The sequence below is a fragment of the Petromyzon marinus genome, chromosome 1, assembly GCF_048934315.1.
Source record: "Petromyzon marinus isolate PM22_M1 ecotype Great Lakes invasive population chromosome 1, UKy_Petmar_22M1.pri1.0, whole genome shotgun sequence".
Taxonomy (NCBI): Eukaryota; Metazoa; Chordata; class Hyperoartia; order Petromyzontiformes; family Petromyzontidae; genus Petromyzon; species Petromyzon marinus.
The window spans coordinates 12,355,353-12,380,562 of NC_133667.1; the positions used below are offsets into that span (position 1 = coordinate 12,355,353).

General features: G+C 48.1%; 1 protein-coding gene across 1 annotated transcript in view; it reads left to right on the top strand.

Moving 5' to 3' along the window:
• Positions 1-4,911: 4,911 nt before the first annotated feature.
• LOC116941591 (uncharacterized) overlaps positions 4,912-25,210 on the top strand; it is a 44,597-nt gene continuing 24,298 nt past the window's right edge. The window contains exons 1-8 of the mRNA XM_076068092.1: positions 4,912-5,311; positions 14,264-14,707; positions 16,345-16,404; positions 17,286-17,366; positions 18,177-18,284; positions 18,496-19,208; positions 19,388-19,494; positions 23,450-23,639. Of these exons, the coding sequence (XP_075924207.1) occupies positions 14,266-14,707; positions 16,345-16,404; positions 17,286-17,366; positions 18,177-18,284; positions 18,496-19,208; positions 19,388-19,494; positions 23,450-23,639 (1,701 nt within the window). The 5' untranslated portion in view covers positions 4,912-5,311; positions 14,264-14,265. The remainder of the gene's footprint in view (positions 5,312-14,263; positions 14,708-16,344; positions 16,405-17,285; positions 17,367-18,176; positions 18,285-18,495; positions 19,209-19,387; positions 19,495-23,449; positions 23,640-25,210) is intronic.

Consider the following 25,210-nt stretch of genomic DNA (forward strand, 5'->3'; position numbering starts at 1 on the left):
GTGGAAGTTCCCTCCAGTTTATTACCCACTACACTAGTACAGCAACACCGGTTGTATGTTGGAGAGTAAACCCACCGGATGTGTATAAACGTCTGTGTATGCAACATCGCTGTGCTACGTTTCATGATCAAGCTCAACTTTCCAAGAGCACTTAACTCACTCTGGTTTTGCCTGCACCTGCATATCTGATGCATCTCCAAAGCCTCCCGTGAATTGTGCGTGACCCATCCCCATTGAATCCCTAACCTGTCACCTGTACTTCTCCATATAGACCAGACGAATCCTCCCGTAAATCACGTGCCTTCTTGTGTATCCCCCCCCCCAACTCTGAATCGCGATACTATTTCACCCCCCCTCCACACCGCCTGTGAAAACAGACGTTTCGGGCAATGGGCCCTGATTCATAGCGCACGGAGAGGCCACATGAGAGAGACATTGAGTGGATAACATGAGTCGGGCACCTGCACCTGTTCCATAGCTGTCAACCCATACGGGTTACCCCGTATTCGTGTGCAGGGAAATTTCGTATTCATGTCCATACGACGAACAGCCGTTTCAATACGGGCAACATTTTTATATTTTTTGTCTATTTATTTGTGTTTCTCCCCTTGTGATGGGACTTTGTAGGGTGAACGTTGAAATGTATTAGAGGCACGGGGTGACCAATTAGGTCTGAATTGTTTCGTAATCAGGTAGGCACTGATAAGGGGTTGAGAGGTATGTAATACACTATACGCTACTATACACTACACTATACACTACATTACTATACACTACATTACTATACACTACTATACACTACACTATACACTACAATATTATACACTACATTACTATACACTACAGTCTACACTATTATACACTACACTATTATACACTACACCAGGGGTGTTCAAACTACGGCCCGCGGGCCAACTGCGGCCCACCATACATTTTTAATTGGCCCGTATCAAAGTCTAAAAATATAATGGACTATGGCCCACTGTATTGCACTTCTTAGTTTAAAAACTAGGTGGCGCTATTGTCTTGATCAAAGCAGCGTGTCCACAAAGCAAGCAATCGAAGAAAAAATTTGCTCAGGGTCACCAGAAATGCCGGAACCGAAGAGACGCAAGATTGCAAGCGAGTGCAGAAAATTTCAGACTCGGTGGAAAAATGAACTTTTTTTTCATAGAAACCAAGGGGAAGTGTGTTTGATTGATTTGTAATGAGAGTGTTGCCGTGATGAAAGAGTACAATGTACGACGGTATTATGAAACGAAACATCAGACTTTAAATTTTTATTTAAAGCTTTCGTGACTGCAGTGATTCATATTCTTGGTTCTTTCGGTAAAGTCACGTTGAAGGTAATTTGTTTTTGTTTCCCTTGTTTCCCTTCAACGTGACTTTACCGAAAGAACCAAGAATATGAAACATCAGACCTTCACGTCCTACACTGGCGCCGAGCGTAAAGAGAAGGTAAAGCAAATGGCAGCTAGCCTGCTAACGCAGCAGCAGGTTTGTTTTCCGTGCTAACAAAGCTCAAGAAAATGCAACAATGGCCAGTTATGAAATAGCTCAACTCATTGCCCTACACGGGAAACCATTCTCAAACGGTGACTTCATCAAATAGTGCCTCACTAAAGTCGTGGGAATAATGTGCCCGGAGAAAATTCAGGATTTCAACGATGATAGCATGTCCAGAAATATGGTTGTGCGGCGAATTGAAGACTTGTCGGCTCACTTAAAACAGCAAGTGTCAGATAAAGCTTGTGCTTTCGCACAGATGCCACGGACACTGCACAGCTGTTAATTGTTTTGCGGGGAGTTGATGATAATTTTTGCATTACGGAGGAACTGCTCGATCTTCGGAGTCTAAAGGGGACAACAACTGGGAAGGACATGTTTGAAGCTGTGTCTGATTCAATTGACCAGGCTGGAGTTAAATGGGACAAGTTGTGTGGAATTACAACGGATGGGGCTCCAGCAATGACAGGCGAGCGCAAAGGAATGGCCTCTATGGTGAGTGCCAAGGTGAGGGAGAGCAGAGGTGAGGCTGTCAAAATGCACTGTGTCATCCACCAAGAAGCCCTCTGTGCCAAGATAATCCCGCTTGGCGATGTGATGAACACAGTTGTGAAAACTGTCAACGTAATTCGGGCACGAGGGCTTTACCACAGATAATTTCAAGCGTTCCTCTCTGATGTCGACGCTGAATACGGGGACCTACTCTACCATTCTGAAGTGCGCTGGCTCAGTCGCGGCTCCGTGCTGCAGCGGTTTTATTCCCTGAGATCAAATATCGACAAGTTGTTGAAAGTAAAAGGGCAGACCTCTCCATGAGATCAGTGACCCTTTATGGTTGGTAGACCTGGCTTTTTTTTAGTTGATATCACTGGACCATCTCAACACCCTGAACAAGAGACTACAAGGCAAAGAGCAGCTGGTACCACAGCTGTATGAAAGCATTCCGTGCGAAGCTCCGTCTCTTCGAGTCACAAACTGCGCGACTTCAATGTAGCGCACTTCCCCATGCTGACCCAAATCAAAAGCGCATTTCCAAATGCCAAGCTCTCGGCAAAAACGTGAGAATATGTGTCTGTGATCACATCTCTCATGACAGAATTCAGTCAGCGCTTCCAAGATTTTTCTGTCATTGAGAAGGAAATCACACTGTTTGCGGCTCCGTTTTCAATGGATGCAGACGAAGTGGAGGAGAGTCTGCAATTAGAACTGATCGAAATTCAGTGTGATGATTCTCTGAAGAATCAGCATCAGCTTCTCTCCCTACCTGACTTCTACCGGAGTTTGGAAAAGGCTAAGTTTCCTCTGATGAGACGCCACGCAAAACGAATGATGAGTCTGTTCGGCTTTACATACATCTGTGAGCAGACATTCTCTCTGTTAACGCTGAACAAAAGCAGACTGAGAACCAGAACGACCGACAGCCATCTCCGTGACGTCCTTCGCATCTCAACCACCAAACTTACTCCTGACCTGCCAGCTATCCTTAAGACCAAAGCGCAGCATCACTGCTCCCACTGAGCGCAACATTCTTTCCATTACAGTCGAGTTAAAAATATACACAGTTTTCGTTTGTTAATAAGCCCAATTACTTAATAAATTCAGTCAATTCAAGTTGATGACAATTTTTTAACAAACGTTAGTTGATGTGTTAACAAACCCAATAATTTATTTGTGTAATAAGCTTGAAATATCCACATCCCCTATTTCTCTTCTTGTCTCTCCCTTCATACAGGACAATGAAGGGGGATCAGCACCCTAAGAACCAATCTGAGGCTGTCACTGAGAGAATGACCTGCCAACCTTTTTGTAAAAAATAAAATGAAAATCTACTAATAGAGAGCTATGATGGAGGCTTTTTTTCTTCAAACATGTTCAATTATCAAACGAAATTTACCTGCATTTGATTGATTTTGCCAATACTAGTGCATGAGAAGTGAGGCAGTATACCTCACGTCTAGTGAGTGGCCCAGTCCTTCGTTTATTTGTCTGTATGTATGTGGCCCTCGGGAAAAAAAGTTTGGACACCCCTGCACTACACTATACACTACACTACTATACACTACACTACTATACACTACACTACTATACACTACACTACTATACACTACACTACTATACACTACATTACTATACACTACACTATACACCACACTAGACCACACCTGTCATCCTATACGGTTTAGCCGTATTGTTATGCAGGGAAGGTAGGGCACCGATAAGGGACCGTCCATAAATTACGTCACGCACCTGGGGGGGGGGGGGGGGGGGTTCAGACATTTGTGACGATGTGTGACGAGGGGGGGGGAGTTTGAGAAATGTGACGTCACATCAAAATGCGACCTGGCGACAAATGATAGCTCAACGAAGGGGCTTACCGTCACGTGAACATTTATATCAGCAGTAGCCAACTAACTCGAAACAATCTTCAGCAATACCAATACCCGCCAAAGTGACGGTGACGTAACCACGGCGCCTGTGCCAGGCTAGGTGCACTTTGAGGAGGTCACGGGACAGATCCAGCAGGTGCCATGGGTTGGCTGACTGAGATGACCACCGGTAGGTGGATAATCGAGACAAATACAAAGACAAATATCCCCCCCGTATAGCCTTAACATACTTGTTGGGGCAAGTGCTGTTAGCGAGCACCTATGGGGTCGTCCATAAATGACGTCACGCACCTGGGGGGGGGAGGGGTCAGACATTTGTGACGATGTGTGACGAGGGGGGTGGGGATTGAGAAATGTGACGTCACATAAAAATCCGCAAATATAGACAATACGTTCTACTTCATTAAATATACTTTTTAATAAATGTTTTCTCCTACAACATCAGAGTGCAGCGCCACATTAAATACGCACTACAATGACAATAGTTTAAAGCGATTTGAAGCATGTTTTATATATTTTTTGGGGGGGGGGCAGAGCTTTGTGACGTCATTTGAGGGGGGGGTCTAACTTTTTGTGACGCCATGTGACGATCGTCCAAAATCGCGTGACGTCATTAATGGACGGCCCCTAAGTGGTGGGGGGGGGGGGGGTGACAGGTATGACTCTTCACACAGCCAGTGCCCCCCCCCCCAACACACCTGACGATGATGTCACTTATTTATTTATGCCCCCCTTCTTTCTCCGATTGACACCGGTCGAACACATGGGTTACTGATTCTTTCGGTAAAGTCACGACGTTTCGATTGCAACACAAAACAATCATCATGAGATGATCGTCGTGATTTTTTTGATTTTTCTACCTACGTGACTTCACCGAAAGAACCACAGAAGATGAATCCCTGCAGTCACGAAATACTTCAAATCGAAATTTGACATCGTTCGTTGCTCTGCGCCTCGGAGCAAATTCGCCGCGGTCCCTCACCACCCCCCCACCACCACCTCCCCCCACCACCTCCCCCCCACCCGCATCGAGCGCGAGGCACCGCGGCGAATCTGCGGCTAGCGGAGGGCGTTGAGTCGGCGGCGATGGTCGTGGTAGTGGTCGCGTCTCTACTGTTAAACATCAACAACAACAACTACAGTAGCGCGTGTGTTTGCGTGTTTTAAAACCAACTACGATCATTAGATTTAGCACTGCTGTTGCAGAAAGTTGTGTCTTCTTGGTGAGCGGGCGTGCGGATTCAGAGAGGAGGGGTTTTTAATTTTTTTGTCCTCCCCTTTCGTCACCCACCACGCCGATCTGACAGCCGGAGGGAGTTCCTGCTAAACGTCGCTTTTTTTTGTTTGTTTGTTAGACAATCCACGGCGAGATACCGGTGTCGATAGCTCGCTCATTGGAAACTACGGACTATAACTGGGTGAGTGAAGCCATCGCTCAAAACTCCTGGATTACTGGGTCGACTGACTCCCCATCACTCGCTTATGACCAATAACTCCCATCACTCGCTTGTGATTGATCAATAACCCCCATCACCCGCTTGTGATCAACTATCCCCATCACCCGCTTGTGATCAATAATCCCCATCACTCGCTTGTGATCAGCTATCCCCATCACTCGCTTGTGATCAGCTATCCCCATCACTCGCTTGTGATCAGCTATCCCCATCACTCGCTTGTGATCAACTATCCCTATCACTCGCTTGTGATCAACTATCCCAATCACTCGCTTGTGATCAACTATCCCCATCACTCGCTTGTGATCAACTATCCCCATCACTCGCTTGTGATCAACTATCCCCATCACTCGCTTGTGATCAACTATCCCCATCACTCGCTTGTGATCAATAACCCCCATCACTCGCTTGTGATCAATAATCCCCATCGCTTGTGATCAACTATCCCCATCACTCGCTCAACTGCTCCATACACAACTCGCTCATGTAAACTAATGACTATCTAATTAAACATTACATCACTCACTATGAATTACTCAATCACTCACTATGAATTACTCACGAAACTACTCCCATCACTTACTCAAGATAAGGGGCCGTCCATAAATGACGTCACGCACCTAGGGGGTGGGGGGCGGGGTCAGACATTTGTGACGATGTGTGACGAGGGAGGGGGGGGTTTGAGAAATGTGACGTCACATCAAAATGGGCAACTTTAAATAAATATAGACAACACGTTCTACTTAAATTTTGATTTAAAGCTTTCGTGACTGCGGGGATTCATATTCTTGGTTCTTTTGGTAAAGTCACGTAGAAGGGAAACAATAAAATAATAAAAATATAAAACATTGTTTTAATAAAATAATAAAAATATAAAAAATTGTTTATATTTTTATTATTTTATTCTTTCCCTTCTACGTGACTTTACCGAAAGAACCAAGAATACGTTCTACTTAATTAAATAGACTTTTTAATAAATATTCTCTCCTACAACATCAGTGCAGCGCTACATTTAATACGCACTACAATGACAATAGTTTAAAGCGATTTGAAGCATGTTTTATATTTTTTGGGGGGGGAGGGGAGCAGAGCTTTGTGACGTCATTTGAAGGGGGGTCTAACTTTTTGTGACGCCGTATGACGAGGGGGGAGTCAAAAATCGTCCAAAATCGCGTGACGTCATTTATGGACGACCCCTAAACTACGGATTAGCTCATTAAAACAACGTCTCCTATAACTCACTATGAATTACTCCATCAATCGATTACAAACTCCTCGTTAACTAAGTGAACTACTCCCATCGCTCACTTATGATAAACTACACCATCACTAAAACTACTCCATACATTCATAAACTACTTACTATCTCAGACAACTCTCATCACTCACTATGAACTTACCCCATAACTCAAACTCCTGATTAACTCAGTAAACTAACCCATCATTCACTTGTTATAAACTACCCCATCACTCACTATGAACTTACCCCATAACTCAAACTCCTGATTAACTCAGTAAACTAACCCATCATTCACTTGTTATAAACTACCCCATCACTCACTATTAACCTTCCCAATAACTCAAACTCCTGATTAACTCAGTAAACTAACCCATCATTCACTTGTTAGAAACTACTCCCATCACTCACTATTAACCTTCCCAATAACTCAAACTCCTGATTAACTCAGTAAACTAACCCATCATTCACTTGTTATAAACTACCCCATCACTCACTATTAACCTTCCCAATAACTCAAACTCCTGATTAACTCAGTAAACTAACCCATCATTCACTTGTTTTAAACTACTCCCATCACTCACTATGAACTTACCCCATAACTCAAACTCCTGATTAACTCAATAAACTAACCCATCATTCACTTGTTATAAACTACCCCATCGCTCAGTATGAATTTACCCCATAACTCAAACTCCTGATTAACTCAGTAAACTAACCCATCATTCACTTGCTATAAACTACCCCATCACTCACTATTAACCTTCCCAATAACTCAAACTCCTGATTAACTCAGTAAACTAATCCATCATTCACTTGTTATAAACTACCCCATCGCTCAGTATGAACTTACCCCATAACTCAAACTCCTGATTAACTCAATAAACTAACCCATCATTCACTTGTTATAAACTACCCCATCACTCACTATTAACCTTCCCCATAACTCAAACTCCTGATTAACTCAGTACACTAATCCATCATTCACTTGTTATAAACTACCCCATCACTCACTATTAACCTTCCCAATAACTCAAACTCCTGATTAACTCAGTAAACTAATCCATCATTCACTTGTTATAAACTACTCCCATCACTCACTATTAACCTTCCCAATAACTCAAACTCCTGATTAACTCAGTAAACTAACCCATCATTCACTTGTTATAAACTACTCCCATCACTCACTATTAACCTTCCCAATAACTCAAACTCCTGATTAACTCAGTAAACTAACCCATCATTCACTTGTTATAAACTACCCCATCGCTCAGTATGAACTTACCCCATAACTCAAACTCCTGATTAACTCAGTAAACTAACCCATCATTCACTTGTTATAAACTACCCCATCACTCACTGTTAACCTTCCCAATAAATCAAACTCCTGATTAACTCAGTAAACTAACCCATCATTCACTTGTTATAAACTACTCCCATCACTCACTATTAACCTTCCCAATAACTCAAACTCCTGATTAACTCCATAAACTAATCCATCATTCACTTGTTATAAACTACTCCCATCACTCACTATTAACCTTCCCAATAACTCAAACTCCTGATTAACTCAGTAAACTAATCCATCATTCACTTGTTATAAACTACTCCCATCACTCACTATTAACCTTCCCAATAACTCAAACTCCTGATTAACTCAATAAACTAACCCATCATTCACTTGTTATAAACTACCCCATCACTCACTATTAACCTTCCCAATAACTCAAACTCCTGATTAACTCAGTAAACTAATCCATCATTCACTTGTTATAAACTTCCCCATCACTCACTATGAACTTCCCCATAACTCAAACTTCTGATCAACTCCCATCCGTCATCATAAACTCCTGAACATAACTTGCGTGAACTACTGCATACACTCACTTATACCCCATCACTTACCAACTACTCCATCACTCAAACAAATGTTTGTGTTTAGTTTGTTGTCCTACCCCCCCCCCAGCACCTCCGATTAGCACGGTTGGCTACGTACGGTGCGAAGCAAGTTCAACGTGCAATACGAATATCTACGTGTAAACTACTCCCATCACTCGCTCGTGCTGAACCACATCACTCATAAACTGCTGAGTAACTCACTATAAACTACCCCAGTCTCTTCTTTGGTTCTTTCGGTAAAGTCACGTAGAATGAGAATAAAATAATAAATTGATAAAATAAAATAACACAATAAAATTCTCACGACGTTTCGGCCACAACACAAGCGGCCTTCATCAGGTGAAGGGACGAGACTGTCTGGAGGACAATTTATTATTTTATTATCATTCTACGTGACTTTACCGAAAGAACCAAAGAAGATGAATCCTTGCAGTCACGAAAGCTTTAAATCAAGATATACCCCAGTCTCGTTGTACACCGCTCAATTCGTAACTCACCCATAAACTCACCCATCCCTCTGGGATTTTTGCACACAGCGTTGGTGTGCGGTGCTTTTTCAGGAATATTTAGCTGTTTTTTTTCCCTGGATTTTCTGTTCGCACAGTCACATAGTCACTTTAAGACGTTTTCTTGTTCATGTTTTTTTTGTTTGTTGCTGATGCACCCGATTCAAGAGCCAAATGGCTCACAGGGCTCTACCAAATAAACGAACTGAACTTAAACTTCTGAGTAACTCGCGACAATCTCCTCAATTGGTATTTAACTCACTACAAACTCCTCAATGACTCGCTCCTTATAAACTCCTCGCAAACCTCCTTGTATTACGCAGTAACTCGCACTTTGAATACGCCACCCGATTCATAATTCACTTTATAGCCTACGAAATTAGAAACTCACCGGGCTACCGAAGACTCGTAACCTCGCTCGCTATTAACGCTTGACAAACTCATAGACTTGCAGATACACTGCTCGCAAATCACTTTAGCGCGATTTACAAACGACTGCTACGACTACCAAGCACGCGAGGCAACAGGTGAAACGAGAGCAAACGCTGCAGAAACCGCATTAAGTTTCAAGTTGCATTTGTTTAATCAGCCGAGAAGTCAAGAGGCCAGGATAGGAGTCTCGCTTGCAAGGGTGATCCGAGCCATTAGTTCTCTGGAAGGGGGCGATGATTGCTATGGGGTGCCACGGTGCCTAGGAGATGTTAACAACCGCGCCTGGTACACAGGAGGTCGTGTGTTCGATCCCGACCATGATGCCTGCTGCTGTATATTTGGAGTTTGCGTGTCTCTCTCTCTCTCATCATCATCATCACGGTGGCTAGGAGATGTTAACAACCTCGCCTGGTACACAGGAGGTTGTGTGTTCGATCCCGACCCTGATGCCTGCTGCTGTATATTTGGAGTTTGCGTGTCTCTCTCTCTCATCATCATCATCACGGTGGCTAGGAGATGTTAACAACCTCGCCTGGTACACAGGAGGTTGTGTGTTCGATCCCGACCCTGATGCCTGCTGCTGTGTATTTGGAGTTTGCGTGTCTCTCTCTCTCATCATCACGGTGGCTAGGAGATGTTAACAACCGCGCCTGGTACACAGGAGGTCGTGTGTTCGGTCCCGACCCTGACACCTGCTGCTGTATATTTGGAGTTTGCGCGTCTCATCATCCTCACGGTGGCTAGGAGATGTTAACAACCTCGCCTGGTACACAGGAGGTTGTGTGTTCGATCCCGACCCTGACGCCTGCTGCTGTATATTTGGAGTTTGCGTGTCTCTCTCTCTTTCTCTCTCCCCGTGGTTGTGTGGATTTTTTTTCTCCAGGTTCTCCGGTCTTTCCCCCCCCCCTCCACATTGAGAATCAACATCAGACGTTTATCTGGCTGTCGCCTGATGATGCTACTTGTAATTGCTGGCAAAACGTCGTACTCCAATTGTCAATGTTGTGGGTTTACTCTCCAACACAGCGGTGTTCTGTACTAGCAACGAATTGGCATGTTTTGTTTACGTGACAAACCTTACTGCTTGGCTGTGGCGGGTTTAACAGCACATATTTACGCGATCTAACCCCCAAATAAAACCTCTCATGGATGCGTTTAGAGTATTTGGCTGCTATACATTTCCACGTGATGATGATGATAAGCCACTTCGTTGAGCTATCATTTGTGATAGCCAGGTCGCTTCTGAAAAACGATCTCTATAGCTCAGTAGGGCCCTTACCTGGTAAAATAACAAAAATATAGTGCGATCTCAATTGAGCAATTTGTGGGTAATTTTTCGAATGTGGTCGGCTTGGATGCCGGCACAGAATGGCCGTACTCTTGCGAATGACCTCGGGGGGGGGGGGGGGGGGGGAGTGAGTTAACGTCGGCTGTGTGCGAAGCAGACAGTGCGTAGTGGTGTCACGGTTATTATTCCCGCAGTGATAACCGGGGCGGCACGAGAATTCGAACCGTGAAGCCCTGCGACAAGTGGTTTGAGCGTGCTACCGCAAGGCCATGCTACTGTAAACGTTGAGGGCTGGGGTTTAATGAATAACTATTTAAACTAGTAAACTACTGATAAACCATATTCTTAGCTCTTTCGGTAAAGTCACGTTGAAGGGAAACAATAAAATATATAAAACAATAAAAATTATCACGACGTTTCGACCATAACACAAACGTGACTTTACCGAAAGAGCTAAGAATATTAATTACTGCAGTCACGAAAGCTTTAAATCAAAATTTACTGATAAACCACCAATAAATGAGCCCCGTGAGGGTTGGCGACAGATTATTGGTAAGCCGCTGGAGTTGCACACTTTTACATCGAAATTGAAAACTAATTTCTTCATCATGAGGCCTCCTTTGCCAGTACCAAAATATAATAATAGGGTTTTCCCCCTTTTTTTCTGGCGACAAAACTTAAACCTTTTGCAAGGAATCATGTTTACATTAACCACAATACTTGCGGTCAGATGACGCCATCTGGTCGAACACCGTATGAGACTAGGCTCTAAGGAAAGCTGTCTCTGGTGTGGACCAATCAGTTTCAAGGACAATGCATACATTTTTAGATTGTGTTTTTTTATTTGCATTCTGACTGCAAGTATTGTGGTTAATGTAAACATGATTCCTTGCAAAATGTTTCAGTTTTTGTCGCCAGAAAAAAGGGGAAGAAACCCTATTATTATTTAATTTCTTCATAGCTGATTGTTATATTTAGTTTGCTGTCCATTCCCAGCACCTCCGATTAGCACAGTTGGCTACGTGCGGTGGCGAAAAGAAGTTCAACATGCATACATTCGGGAGACTTTCATCCAGAAGTAGATTAGTCATCACTGACTATGATTATGCACAAATGGAAAGTTAACCCCCCCCCCCAACCCGGTTCAGTGTGCGACTGTGGTCACCCAGAACAGAACCGTGGGACGTATAACGACTCAAATCCCGATTCACAAATACGTAGGAAGCGTCGAAGCACCGCTCTGCTACCCCTAACACAACCATCTGGCTCATTTAAACCAGCTCGGTGTGAAAATTGTAGTTGGCGCTGCACATCAACCCTATGTAACACAATTTTTGTTCCTGGGTAGTAAGTGTTATTTCGTAATTGCTTATGCCTAAAAAGTATAGAATACAGCTATTATTCCCCACAAACTTTGCTTTTGTGACCAGGACAGTGATATTTTGAAACTGACCTTTTTTTCACTGAAAAAAACAGACGAATTTGGTGTCCTTTCGTTCACACAGTCAGAAAAAAACAACATATGAACCAAACTTAACATGTATTTGTTACACAGTGTAATGGGAAGGGACTGTTCTCTCGACACGACAAACACCATTGGCAATCCTGCAAAGCGTGACTCAATTACGCAGACCCCCGGGGATGATTGATCGGCTCAGATGAACCCCAGGCTGGAATTAGAACTTGCAACCTTTTGATTGTGAATCGGAGACTCCTGACCGCATTTGTAGGGGTGCTATGGGGAATAAACACATGGCACGGGAAGGTGTGGTTCACCCACACCTTGGTGGCTACAACAACGTCCGCTAAGGCTCCAGTGGGTATAAAGTGCGGGGAGCCAGGGAGCTCGGGGCAGAGTGTGGGGCCCGAGGCTCAAGCAACCAGTGAAGAAAGAAGGCCAGCTAGGTGAGACCCTGGAACTCCTGTGACCGCTGCCCTTTTCAGGGCTGGCACAGCAAGCCAGTGGTGCGGCCCCAGAGCCCCAGAGTCAGAGTCCTTCTAAGGGCCGGTCTGGTCGGCGGGGTGCCGAGATCTGTGCCTAACCAGGGCCGGATCTGATAGCCTCCCTTAGAGCCCTACCAGGAGGAACTGGGAGCCTAGAGCTTAGGCTAGAGAGCCTGGGGTGTGTTCCTGAGTTATACTGGTGGAGGGGCCGCTACCCCTTCTAGTGTAACCCTTGTTAAGGTTTAAATAAATAGTGCTGCTTCTATTCTGCCGTCTCCGTGTCCTGGAACCCACTACCAACTTTAGCCAGTGTGGTATATTCACAGCCCTTGAATCACTCCACTGCTGGATGACTAAGGCCTTCCCATGTGATGTAGGTCATGGGTTTTGTTTGACCATACTTCACCGCGCTGGTCAGTTTGTGTTGGTTGTCCGAGGACCGGTTTGGAGATGTCACTCGCCGCTGATGTTTGCTCTGACCAGGAATCGAACACGGGTTTTGACGAGTTCACGGTGCCAGTGCGTTAACCGCTGCACCACTGGTTCTCCCAATAATAATATTCCAATACATATATTCACTCTATCAAGACAGTTAAAAAGTACAACTCTGCTGCAGTTATGGAGTGGTCTATGCACCTCTGAGAATCAGAATCTTTATTTTGACTGGGAGGAATCTGATGAGCTATGAAGCTCATTTTCGCAGATGTTCAGTTTGGGCGGGTCAGCAAGAGTATGGACGGGTCAGCAGGCAGAGCGAATGGTTTTCTAAAAATAAGTATAGTACTACATAGTCGGTACGTTGCAAGAGAAAAAAATACACTTGTTGCTATTAATACGACGCAGCATTTATAGCAAGAGCAGAGGGCCACTTAAAAAAAAAAAACCTCGGCTTGCGGAGGCTGGAGCTCATGCCCACCCGTCCTCGATTTTGATTTGGGTGCGTTTCTTATTTGCCTCACTGGCAACTTTGGCAGTCTTGGTGATAGCAGGTTTCTCGAGTTCTGCTGGAATAGATCAGCAGTGGCGCGTTAATTACGGGTGTGAGCGGGAGAATAAGTGCCGTGTTTGTGTCTTCGAGATTACTTGCTCGGAATAGAACCCAGCGTTGGGGCTTCGTCTTTAGGACACCTCTCAACGTGATCTTTGACGTGGCCTCCAGCTCTTAAAGAAACACCCAGATCCACCCGGGCTTGAACCCATGCCCCCCCCCCCCCCCCCCCAGAATTGCTGGCTCAGCGTTTCATCGTAGACATAAGCTTCCAGAGAGAAAGAGCGAGAAAAACACCCACGGCTAGGACTTTAACCCAGGTCTTTGAGACTTTACATCGATGTCTCATCGCAGGCATTAGAGAAAGAAACACACCCAGGCAGTCATCCGTTATACTTCATTGTAATAAATGAGCCACAGATAAATGTGGAACTTGTATCAACTCTCCTAGCCAGTTAATACTGCATTATTTCACCGTGTTGTAGCCGCGTTAGACAATTCACCTGTAGTCAAACCGAATATTCGCCCGGCTCATAGCTGTCACCAATATTACCCGCGGCGCACCTCCAGCTCTGCAGATTTTTCCGTGCGTTTTTTTTGCCACCCGGCCCGAACCATGCAGGAATGGCGTGCGCCGCGGTGCTGGAGCCGAGCGGGAACTTCCCGGCGTGGCTGGAGGCGCAGGGCATGAACGCGGAGGTGGCCCGGGCCATGGACTCCGAGCTGGGCATCCGGGACTACGGGGTCCTGCGCGCCTGCGTCGGGGATGGACTCGTGCGGGCCGAGCTGCTGGCCACGGCGCGCGACCGCCTGCCCTTCGGCTTCTACGCCGTGCTGCGGCAGGTGGTGAAGGCCCTGCAGGGCACCGGGCCGCCCCAGACGTCGCCCGGCGTGGTGAGGGACGTGACCCTGGAGGGGTTGATCGAGGTGCTTGCCACCTTGTTTGGTGGACTGAGCCGGGAGCTGTCGGTGTCCATGCAGAGGCTGGGCCGAATCCACGGAGTGGTCTGCGGCCCGGGGGAGGAGTACCACGCCGGGGACGAGAATGGAGAATACCCGAGTGCCGGTGAGACTTCCATCGGCAGTCGTCGGCGTCATCATCTTCATTGGGCATACAACGATGAACCCTACACCTCTCGCGCTCGTACGGTTACTCCCCGACGCTTTTGAACACGCTCGGAGGGTGTGTGCGCGTGGCACGCGTGTGTGTTGTGTAGTGGTTAGCGCGCTGCACTATCAGCCCGCGTGAGCCGAGTTTGATTCCCGCTTACGGCCAATACCAGTGACGATTTTCTCAACCGGTCGTGGGCCTCCCCTCGGTCGACTCAGCCTCTAATGAGTACCTGGTGTGGTGTGTAAACATCACACCATGCCGGCCTTCATAGGTGCTCGCTAACAAAAGAACTTTTCCCAAAAGTTGTGTGTGTGTGTGGGGGGGAGCAGCAGTGTCTGTCTAATTCGTTTGTGTCACTTCTACTTCGTCTACCGTCTGCCTGCATTATGTCTGTCTTGTCTCTCTGCTTACTCTCTCATTTGTACTCTTCCATTTGCACTTTCTCGTTTCGTTTGCCTCATCGATCAAGTTTGTCTCTCGTGTATGCGTGCAAACTCATTCGTATCCGTCATATTATTTTACCGATCAAGCAGCTTTTGTGCTCTGGAGACCGGGAGATCTGTTGACTTAATGTTCAGTCGCCGGTTCGGTGATGATGATGCCATTAGTTGTCGTGATTCCTCACTTGAACAGAGTGGGCGACGTGCGAAGGCTGCCATCCACTCCGCACATCATGTACAGGTTTCCCTCGCTTCTATGCGGTAGATGCATTCCAAAACAAAAGGGGGGCGCGGGGGGGGCAGGCAGCACAAAGCGAAACCGCAGGAGACAATGTGGCCCCACCCCTGACGGCATAGCCGCACAATGAGTAAAATTCTGAATAAGAATGTTTGTAGTCAAGAGGAATCCGATGAGCTATGAAGCTATTTTTCACAGATGTCCAGTCGGAGCACAGGGTAAGAACGTTACAACAACCAACAATGCAAAAATATTCAAAGTACAAGAAAGGTAAACATCGCCCAAACACAAACAAATAAAACAAAACCATCCCCATCCTACCAGACAAGGCCCACTGAAGGTATTAGCTTATTTTTTTCAAATGCGACCTGGCCACAAATGATAGCTCAACAAAGTGGCTTATAATTTGGACATTTACAGCAGCAACATTATCTAAATAGTCTTAACTGCGTGTTCCTAAACGTGGAGGGGAAAAAGCGGAGGGCCAGAAGTTTGGGCAGAAATAGGTTAGCCGTAAGTACAGCGCGGAATCGCACAAACAGAACCTCGGCCAAAGCGTGGGGAAATATGTGTATAACGACTCGATGCCCGATTCACAGACACGGATGTAAGGTATCATCACAGCAACAACACACCGCACCTCTACTCCTCCCGATGCAATTATCTGGCTCAACCGCCTCAGTGTAAATTAATAGTCGGTGCTCTTTATCAACATCAGCCATACAAGGAAGATTAAATTGGCGTTGGATTTCCATAAATCAAGAATGTATGTACGTATGTTGAACTTCGCTACATAGCCAACAAAAAATAATTATTGATTCTCGCACAGCTGATTCAATGTAGGTGTCGTAAGCGTGCGAATGTGTATGAATGAATCCCACTGTGCCTCATGCATTCTGCTCTCTCTGCAGGCAACGACCCATCCCAAGATCAAGATCATGGAGTGGACGGCCACTACTTGAACCAGTCCTGTAAGCACCGCACCGCTGTTCACCTCTTCATTTGAGTTACGTTTCATCAATCGCAGTGCAGCTTCCCTTGTCAGCTACGTTGTGCGCGACGAGATGTTTCGATGACAGTAGATGTGCGACGGCGTGTTGATAGAATCTTTTTTTTTTTGCCAAGCCTTGACTATCGGGCACGGAATTCGCTTGTGCAAGTAATCGATTGTTATTTTATGCTCTGGGGCATTTAAAGATGTCTGTCGGTTGGACCGCCGTGCGACGGACATTGTTGCTCCGCGCAGCAGGGCGTGTGGGTAGAGCAGCCCCACCGTTGCTGGAGGAGAGAACTGCTTTCCCAGCTCGTGTAGTCGCTCAGACGCCGTTACCACTCCTTGCCAAAACACCCGTCTTTCAGCACCGCACTTGACCGTCTTTAAGTGTCCCGAAAGATCCACTGGGTTTGATCATCCAGGAAGTTGCCCATGGTCCTCCCTAAATCACATCCGCCGCACGACACTGTGGGCAGATGCGGATACCTGATGCACGAATGGAAAATGGAAAAAAAAAAACTCTCCAGTAGCATGCGACTGTGCTCATCGAGATCTCGATCGTACAACGTGTAACGACGCAATGCCCAATCCACGATTGCGAAGGAGGCATCACGGCAATACACTCCGCTGCTGCTGCTGCTGCTGCTGACGCAGTTGTCTGGCTTGACCACATGAACGTGAAATTGTAGTCTGCATGCATTTACGTCGGCAGCCGTACGAAAGAAGGAAGTGTCCCAAAGATCATGCGAGCCACAAATCACTTATCTCGCTCATGCCAACTCTACCCCGCGGTGCTGAAGCCAACACCGGAGCGAGCCACTGAATCGGTGTTTACGTTTTTATATTTTCTATTCGCAGACGAGGATGGAGATGTCCCTTCCCTGGAAACGTCCAGCACCATCCACTCGGACCAGGGCATTAAAATTGAAAGCGTGCCAGGTATCTCCAAAAACGTTCCGCTACTTTGAATGGGGCATCACGGGACCGTGAGAGAGGTGGTGTGACGGCTTAGGAAGGCCTTCGATAGGTCGTGGCCGACGATGATGATAATGCTGCTGATGATGTGAGAGAGGAGCAGGGAAGCATACCTCGTGTTGCAGTAGGGTTGGGCGCACTGAGTCACCCGTTGACTGGCGCGCTGGCCCTGCGCGTTACGTGTGCCAGTGCGTGTGTGTGCTTGCACGTCACGTGCCCGTGCGTGTGTGTGTGTATTTGTACACGTCACATGTCCGTGCGCTAATCACACCTCCAATTAGCATGGTTAGCTATGTACGGTGCGAAAGAAGTTCATCATACATACAACATACATAGCATGTCCGTGTGGTAGCGTCGTGGTTAGCGCTCTGTGCTACGAACTCGGCGACCTAATTTCGGTTCCCGCTCACGGCCATCATCAGTGATGGATATCTCAACCGGTCATAGGCCTCCCCGAGGTCTATTCAGCCATAAATGAGTTCCTGATGCAGTGTGTAAACTATCAGCACTGGGGAGACAAAGGCAGCTGGGCGTGGTGCTACCCACCCACCCCCTCGTGTGCTGTGCCGCCCTTCATAGGGTGCTCGCTAACAGCACTTTCCCCAACAGTCTCTTAAAGGCTATACGGGGAATACCTTTGTTTTTGAGTGCGCATCATGTGACCATGTGGATGAGTTCGCACACACCACGTGTCCATGCATGTTTCCGTGCGTGTGTTTGCACGCGCGTTACACGTGTGTGTGGGTGCGTGTGCGCGCAACACCTGTGCTGCAGGTCACAGCTCCCAGCCGTTGCACAGCGGTGAGAGGTTAGGTGGCCGACCTTCATGGGATTCCTCAGGCGGTGGGGAGGCCGCTCCGTCGACAAGCTCCCACCACTTAGGCAAGGCCCCGGGTCATTTCTACCGAATGCCAGTCAGTTATTGTAATCTCGGCGAACAACGGTGTTGCTATAATTTTCCCCAGAATATGTCAAGAGATCGTCGCAGTTAACTCTGTGAACGGAGAGGCCTTCACAATGGTCAGCTGTAGCTCCCGCAACCAACCGCCTCGTCTCTCCGTTCCTCCTCTGTGCCCCCCTCCTCGCCCTCCAGGTAAAGCCACGTTCGGCGGCGATCACATGTTCGCAATCGAGGACGTCACCTCGCTTCAGAGCGACAAGGTGCGACTCGTGCTCGCGGCCAAGATACGCACCAATGCACAGCAGCAAGAGCGGCACCTGTCGCAGCAGCAGCAGCAGCAGCACCAAGGACTGGCTACCCGGCGATGCGTCGAGAACCTGCCGGAGCCCGTCTACCCGGCGCAGCTGCCGAACTCGCACGCGTGCCCCGCGGCGCCGGGCGGCGGGAACGGCGCCCTGTCTCCGGACGCCGACCCTGGGCGGCCGCACAAGTGCTGCCTGTGCGGGCGGTGCTTTGCCAAGCCGGACCAGCTGGCGGGGCACATGCGCATCCACACGGGCGAGAAGCCGCACCCGTGCGACGTGTGCGGCCGCACGTTCTCGCACTACGGCAACCTGAAGACGCACCGGCGCACGCACACGGGCGAGAAGCCGTACCGCTGCGGCGCCTGCGGCCGCGCCTTCTCGCAGTGCTCCAGCCTCAAGACGCACCAGCGCATCCACACGGGCGAGAAGCCGTACGGGTGCGACGTGTGCCCCCGCTCCTTCGCGCAGTACTCAAGCCTCAAGTACCACATGCGCATGCACACGGGCGAGAGGCCCTACGCGTGCCAGGCCTGCGGCAAGAGCTTCAGTATGTCGAGCCACTTCAACAGGCACAGGCGCATGTGCTCGATCGCGCTTGTGTAGAAAGGGGCCGGGGGCGGCGGGCCCCATCGGGCTCGTTGGGTGGGGGTGGCGAGGTCTGGGTGAGGAAACAAGGGCGGCGCGGGGGCAGCTGGACGGGATGGTGATGGACTAAGCCGAAGTTGGGGAAAGGCTTCGTTGCGTTTGCAAGCGCATTGTTTCCCCACGCCGCGCAAAAGGATCGTGACAAGGAAGCGGGGGAGGTTGCCGGGAACTCCGCTGACTGTGATTTACGAAGTGGCCAGGCTGCCACGGGGCTTGCAGGCATGACAGCAAGCGGCAAGCTGTACACACAGCTGACTAGACAATGGGTTATAATAGGGTTTTTCCCCTTTTTTCTGGCAACAAAACTGAAACCTTTTTACAAGGATTCATGTCTGCATTAACTACAATACTTGCAGTCAAAATGCAAACAAAAAACACACACTGATAATATATACATTGTCATTGAATCTGATTGGTCCACACCAGAGACAGCTTTCTTTTGAGCCTCATCTCAATTGGTGCTCGACCAGATGACGCCAAAAGGCGTACAGCTCAAAGACAATGCACTATCAAAGCAATGAGGGCTCGGGGTAAGTATCTACATCATTAGACCTCCTTTGCCAGTACCAAAATATAATAATAGGGTTTTTTCCCCTTTTTTCTGGCAACAAAACAGAAACCTTTTTACAAGGATTCATGTCTGCATTAACCACAATACTTGCAGTCAAATTGCAAACAAAAAACACACTGATAATATATACACTGTCCTTGAATCTGATTGGTCCACACCAGAGACAGCTTTCTTTTGAGCCTCGTCTCAATTGGTGCTCGACCAGATGACGCCAAAAAGCGTACAGCTCAAAGACAATGCACTATCAAAGCAATGAGGGCTCGGGGTAAGTATCTACATCATTAGACCTCCTTTGCCAGTACCAAAATAGAATAATAGGGTTTTTTCCCCTTTTTTCTGGCAACAAAACAGAAACCTTTTTACGAGGATTCATGTCTGCATTAACTACAATATTTGCAGTCAAATTGCAAAAAAAACCCACTGATAATATATACACTGTCCTTGAAACTGATTGGTCCACACCAGAGACAGCTTTCTTTTGAGCCTCGTCTCAATTGGTGCTCGACCAGATGACGCCAAAAGAAAAAAGGGGAAAAACCCTATTATATTATTATATTTTGGTACCGGCAAAGGGGGTCTAATGATATAGACGTTGGGTTGTTTGCGCTTTTATATGCACAGCAAACGAGATGGAGACCCTGAATTGCAAGACACAACAAAAGCACACCAGTTAGGCACACGGCAGGTCCAGAATGGGCTGGGCTGTGTATGTACAGCCGACCAGATTGTGAATTGCTCATGCAACAGGTGAGAGACAGAGCCTTGTTCTCTCTGTGCGTGTGCGGTGTGCTTTTTCCAAGACTTTGGCAACCATGGCCATCCATCTGCCATTAACTCTGTCCTTGATATTTACTCAAGAACTTGGCATTGGATACTCCTTCCCCGTTGCATCCAGTCGTTCAAATTGCTGAGCTGTGCTCCTGTGTGTTTCTGTTTATAATTTATTGGTGTTTTTTTTGTTGTTGTTGTAATCCTTCATCGAAATCGTCGCGGAAAGCCCTCTGTCGCAGGCGTGTGCAACACGGCGCCCTTCCTTATTCGATCTCGAGACAAATGCCCGTGGCTTCCTGTAAATAAAGTTTTTTTTTGCAAAGCGTATCTTTTGCTGCAAGTCGGTTTCTTGAAAGCTCGTAAGACCATCGTCCATTATCGACGTGACCTCTGCGCCGTCTGAGTGTCGCTGAACGCTTCCTGTTTGGTGGCCACCGCACGCTGCTGCTGCTGCTGTCCACCGGTTGATGAACTGCTGTACTGTTTAACACGTAGGCTTTCGCGATCGGTGCGTAGGAGGGCAAAGCCACAGCATTTACAATGTGAGTACGGGTACCATGGCCAGATTGTAAAATGTTGTGGCTTTATACTCTTTGGTTCTTTCGGTAAAGTCACGTAGGTAAAAATAAAATGAATCGCGACGTTTCGAACGCAACACAAGCGTTCGTCTTCAGGTGAAAATCGCGATAGCTGCGACGTCTGCTGCGACCAGACATCGTGCTGCTCGCAGCTGACATCGCAGCTATCACGATTTTCACCTGAAGACGAACGCTTGTGTTGCGTTCGAAACGTCGTGATTAATTTTATTTTATTTCTACCTACTACGTGACTTTACCGAAAGAACCAAAGAGTATGGATTCCTGCAGTCACGAAAGCTTCAAATCAAGATTGTTGTGGCTTTGCTCTCCAACACACCCGTGTGGTGTACTAGTAACGAATTGGCGTGTTCCGTTTACGTGACAAACCTTACTAATTGGCTGTGTCGGTGGTGGTGGGTTTAACGACACATAGATGCGATCTAACCCAAAAAAACCCCTGGATTATGGATACTATATTTTTTGTTTGACCAGGCAAGGCCCATTGAGTGTTTTTAGAAGTGACCCAGCCACAAATGATGGCTCAACGAAGTGGCTTATCGTCGTGTGGAGATTTATAGCAGTGGCCAGATACTCGCATGTCTAAATGTGGAGTGGGCAAAGACCAGATGGCCCGGAGAATAATCCACGAGAACACGGGGAGAACATTCAAACTCCAAATATACAGCAGCAGCAGCAGCAGGTGTCAGGGTTGGGATCCAAGCCGCGACCTCCTGCACACCGAGCGAGGCAGTTAACATCTCACACGGGTTGGGCGGTGTCTTTGCGACTCCGGGCAACTTCTCGTCATGTGCGAATAGTACCAGGAGCGTTTACATGAACACGCAGCCACCTTTGTTCCTTCAGCGGTGTTTAGTGTCACCACTTGAAATATTTGTTTTGTGTGATTTGTTTACCTTTTCCTGTACTTTGCAATCCTATCGTGGTTTTTTGTCTTCTACTTTTTAATTGTAACTTTCTGACCCGCCACCTACTGGACATCTGTGATATTTAAAAAAAGAGCTTCATAGCTCATCAGATTCCTCCAGAATAAAGACAGATTCTGATCCATCCTGAGGTCGTGTGAAACTGCCGGTGCCGAGCTGGCGAGATGTTAACTCCCTTGCCTGGTATCCATGAGGTCGTCGGTTTGATCCTGACCCTGACGTCTCTATATTTGGAGTTTGCATGTCTCTCTCTCTCCACGTGGTCGCTTGGATTTTTCTCCGGGTCCTCCGGATTTCCCCTCCACATTTAGAATCAACATCACGCGTTTAGAGTCTTCGGCGTCTGCTATAAATTTCCACACGCTCGGCCACTTCGTTGAGCTATCATTTGTGATAGCAAGTTCGCTTCTGTTAAAATAGCTATACAGTACCTCAGTGGGCCGCCTTACCAGGTCAAATAAAACATTGTTTAGTTTAACACCTGGACTTTTGCGACCAATCTAGATTTGAAGTTTTCGCGACTGCAGGGGATCCACACTCTTTGGTTCTTTCGGTAAAGTCACGTAGGTAGAAGATAAAATAAATGAAATCACGACGTTTCGATTGCAACACAAGCAGTCATCATCAGGTGGGAAAACCACAGCAAGAAAATATTTTCTTGATTTCATTTATTTCATTTTGCGACCAATTAACATTAAGGGTTTTTTGGGGGGGGGGGGCGGGGGGGTTAGATCGTGTAACTACAAAGGTGTGAGAGAGTGCTCAACCAGTAACGAATTGGCACGTTTTGTTTACGCGACAAACCTTACTAATTGCCTATCGGGTGGTGGCGGGTTTCACGACACATTTATATTTTACACGACCTAACCCCCTAAAAAAAAAACCTCATGTTTCAACAACAACATATTTTAAAATATGTTCGTGTAGCGTTCTGATGCCCCTTGACACTGCTTACTGAGACATTACAAAAAAAAGAGCGTAATAGCTTTTCGGATTTCCTCCAATATTTAATTAAAAATAAATAAAATTCTAGTTTAACGCGTAGGCTATCATCCATAATATGGGCGGGGTTAGGGGTTTATATAAATGTGTCATTAAACCCGACACAGCCAATTAGTAAGGGGTTTGTAACGTAAACAAAACGTGGACACTTCGTTACTGGTACAGCAGCACCGGGTGTGTTTGGAGAGCAAATCCACATTTACTGGGCGAAGGTACTCGGATTGTTAATGTTGTGGATTTGCTCTGCGTAGATGGGTTCAATTTTTTTTTAAATAATAATTTGAACCTATCTTCGTGACCGTACCGAAAGACCCAAAGCTAATTTTAAAGGTCGAGATTTAACAACAACAATATTATTGTTATTATTAATTTATTGTTGCCGTTGCCGCCGAGCGCGGCGAATCTGCAGCCGCGGCGCGCGCCGCCAACTGCGGCCCTCGCCCCCGCAGACGTCACCCGGCCCGGCACGGAGGAACGCGCGGGGGGACCCGAGGCAGCGGTCGGGGGCGAGGTGGACGAGGTGAGGTAGACGAGGTGAGGTGGGTGAGGTGAGGTGGGTGAGTGGACGAGGTGAGGTGAGGTGGGTGAGGTGGGTGAGGTAGACGAGGTGAGGTGGGTGAGGTAGACGAGGTGAGGTGGGTGAGGTGAGGTAGACGAGGTGAGGTGGGGTAGACGAGGTGAGGTGGGTGAGGTGAGGTAGACGAGGTGAGGTGGGTGAGGTGAGGTGGGTGAGGTGAGGCAGACGAGGTGAGGTGGGTGAGGTGAGGTGGGTGAGGTGAGGCAGACGAGGTGAGGTGGGTGAGGTGGGTGAGGTGAGGTGGGTGAGGTGAGGTGGGTGAGGTGGACGAGGTGAGGTAGACGAGGTGAGGTGGGTGAGGTGAGGTGGGTGAGGTGGGTGAGGTGAGGTGGACGAGGTGAGGTAGACGAGGTGAGGTGGGTGAGGTGAGGTGGGTGAGGTGAGGTGAGGTGGGTGAGGTGAGGTAGGTGAGGTGGGTGAGGTGGGTGAGGTGAGGTGGGTGAGGTGGGTGAAGTGAGGTGGGTGAAGTGAGGTGGGTGAGGTGGACGAGGTGGACGAGGTGGGTGGGGTGGGCGAGGTGGGTGAGGTGAGGTGGGCGAGTTTGAGGTGAGGTGGACGAGGTGGGTGAGGTGAGGTGGGTGAGGTGGGTGAGGGTGGGTGAGGTGTGGTGGGCGAGGTGGGTGAGGTGAGGTGGGTGAGGTGAGGTGAGGTGGGCGAGTTTGAGGTGAGGTGGACGAGGTGGGTGAGGTGAGGTGGGTGAGGTGAGGTGGGTGAGGTGGGTGAGGTGAGGTGGGCGAGGTGGGTGAGGTGGGTGAGGTGAGGTGAGGTGGGCGAGGTGGGTGAGGTGAGGTGGGTGAAGTGAGGTGGGTGAGGTGGACGAGGTGGACGAGGTGGGTGGGGTGGGCGAGGTGGGTGAGGTGAGGTGGGCGAGTTTGAGGTGAGGTGGACGAGGTGGGTGAGGTGGGTGAGGGTGGGTGAGGTGTGGTGGGCGAGGTGGGTGAGGTGAGGTGGGTGAGGTGAGGTGAGGTGGGCGAGTTTGAGGTGAGGTGGACGAGGTGGGTGAGGTGAGGTGGGTGAGGTGGGTGAGGTGAGGTGGGCGAGGTGGGTGAGGTGGGTGAGGTGAGGTGAGGTGGGCGAGGTGGGTGAGGTGAGGTGGGTGAAGTGAGGTGGGTGAGGTGGACGAGGTGGACGAGGTGGGTGGGGTGGGCGAGGTGGGTGAGGTGAGGTGGGCGAGTTTGAGGTGAGGTGGACGAGGTGGGTGAGGTGAGGTGGGTGAGGTGGGTGAGGGTGGGTGAGGTGTGGTGGGCGAGGTGGGTGAGGTGAGGTGGGTGAGGTGAGGTGAGGTGGGCGAGTTTGAGGTGAGGTGGACGAGGTGGGTGAGGTGAGGTGGGTGAGGTGAGGTGGGTGAGGTGAGGTGGGCGAGGTGGGTGAGGTGGGTGAGGTGAGGTGAGGTGGGCGAGGTGGGTGAGGTGAGGTGGGTGACGTGAGGTGAGGTGGGTGAGGTGGGTGAGGTGGGTGACGTGAGGTGAGGTGGGTGAGGTGAGGTGGGTGAGGTGGTTGAGGTGAGGTGGGTG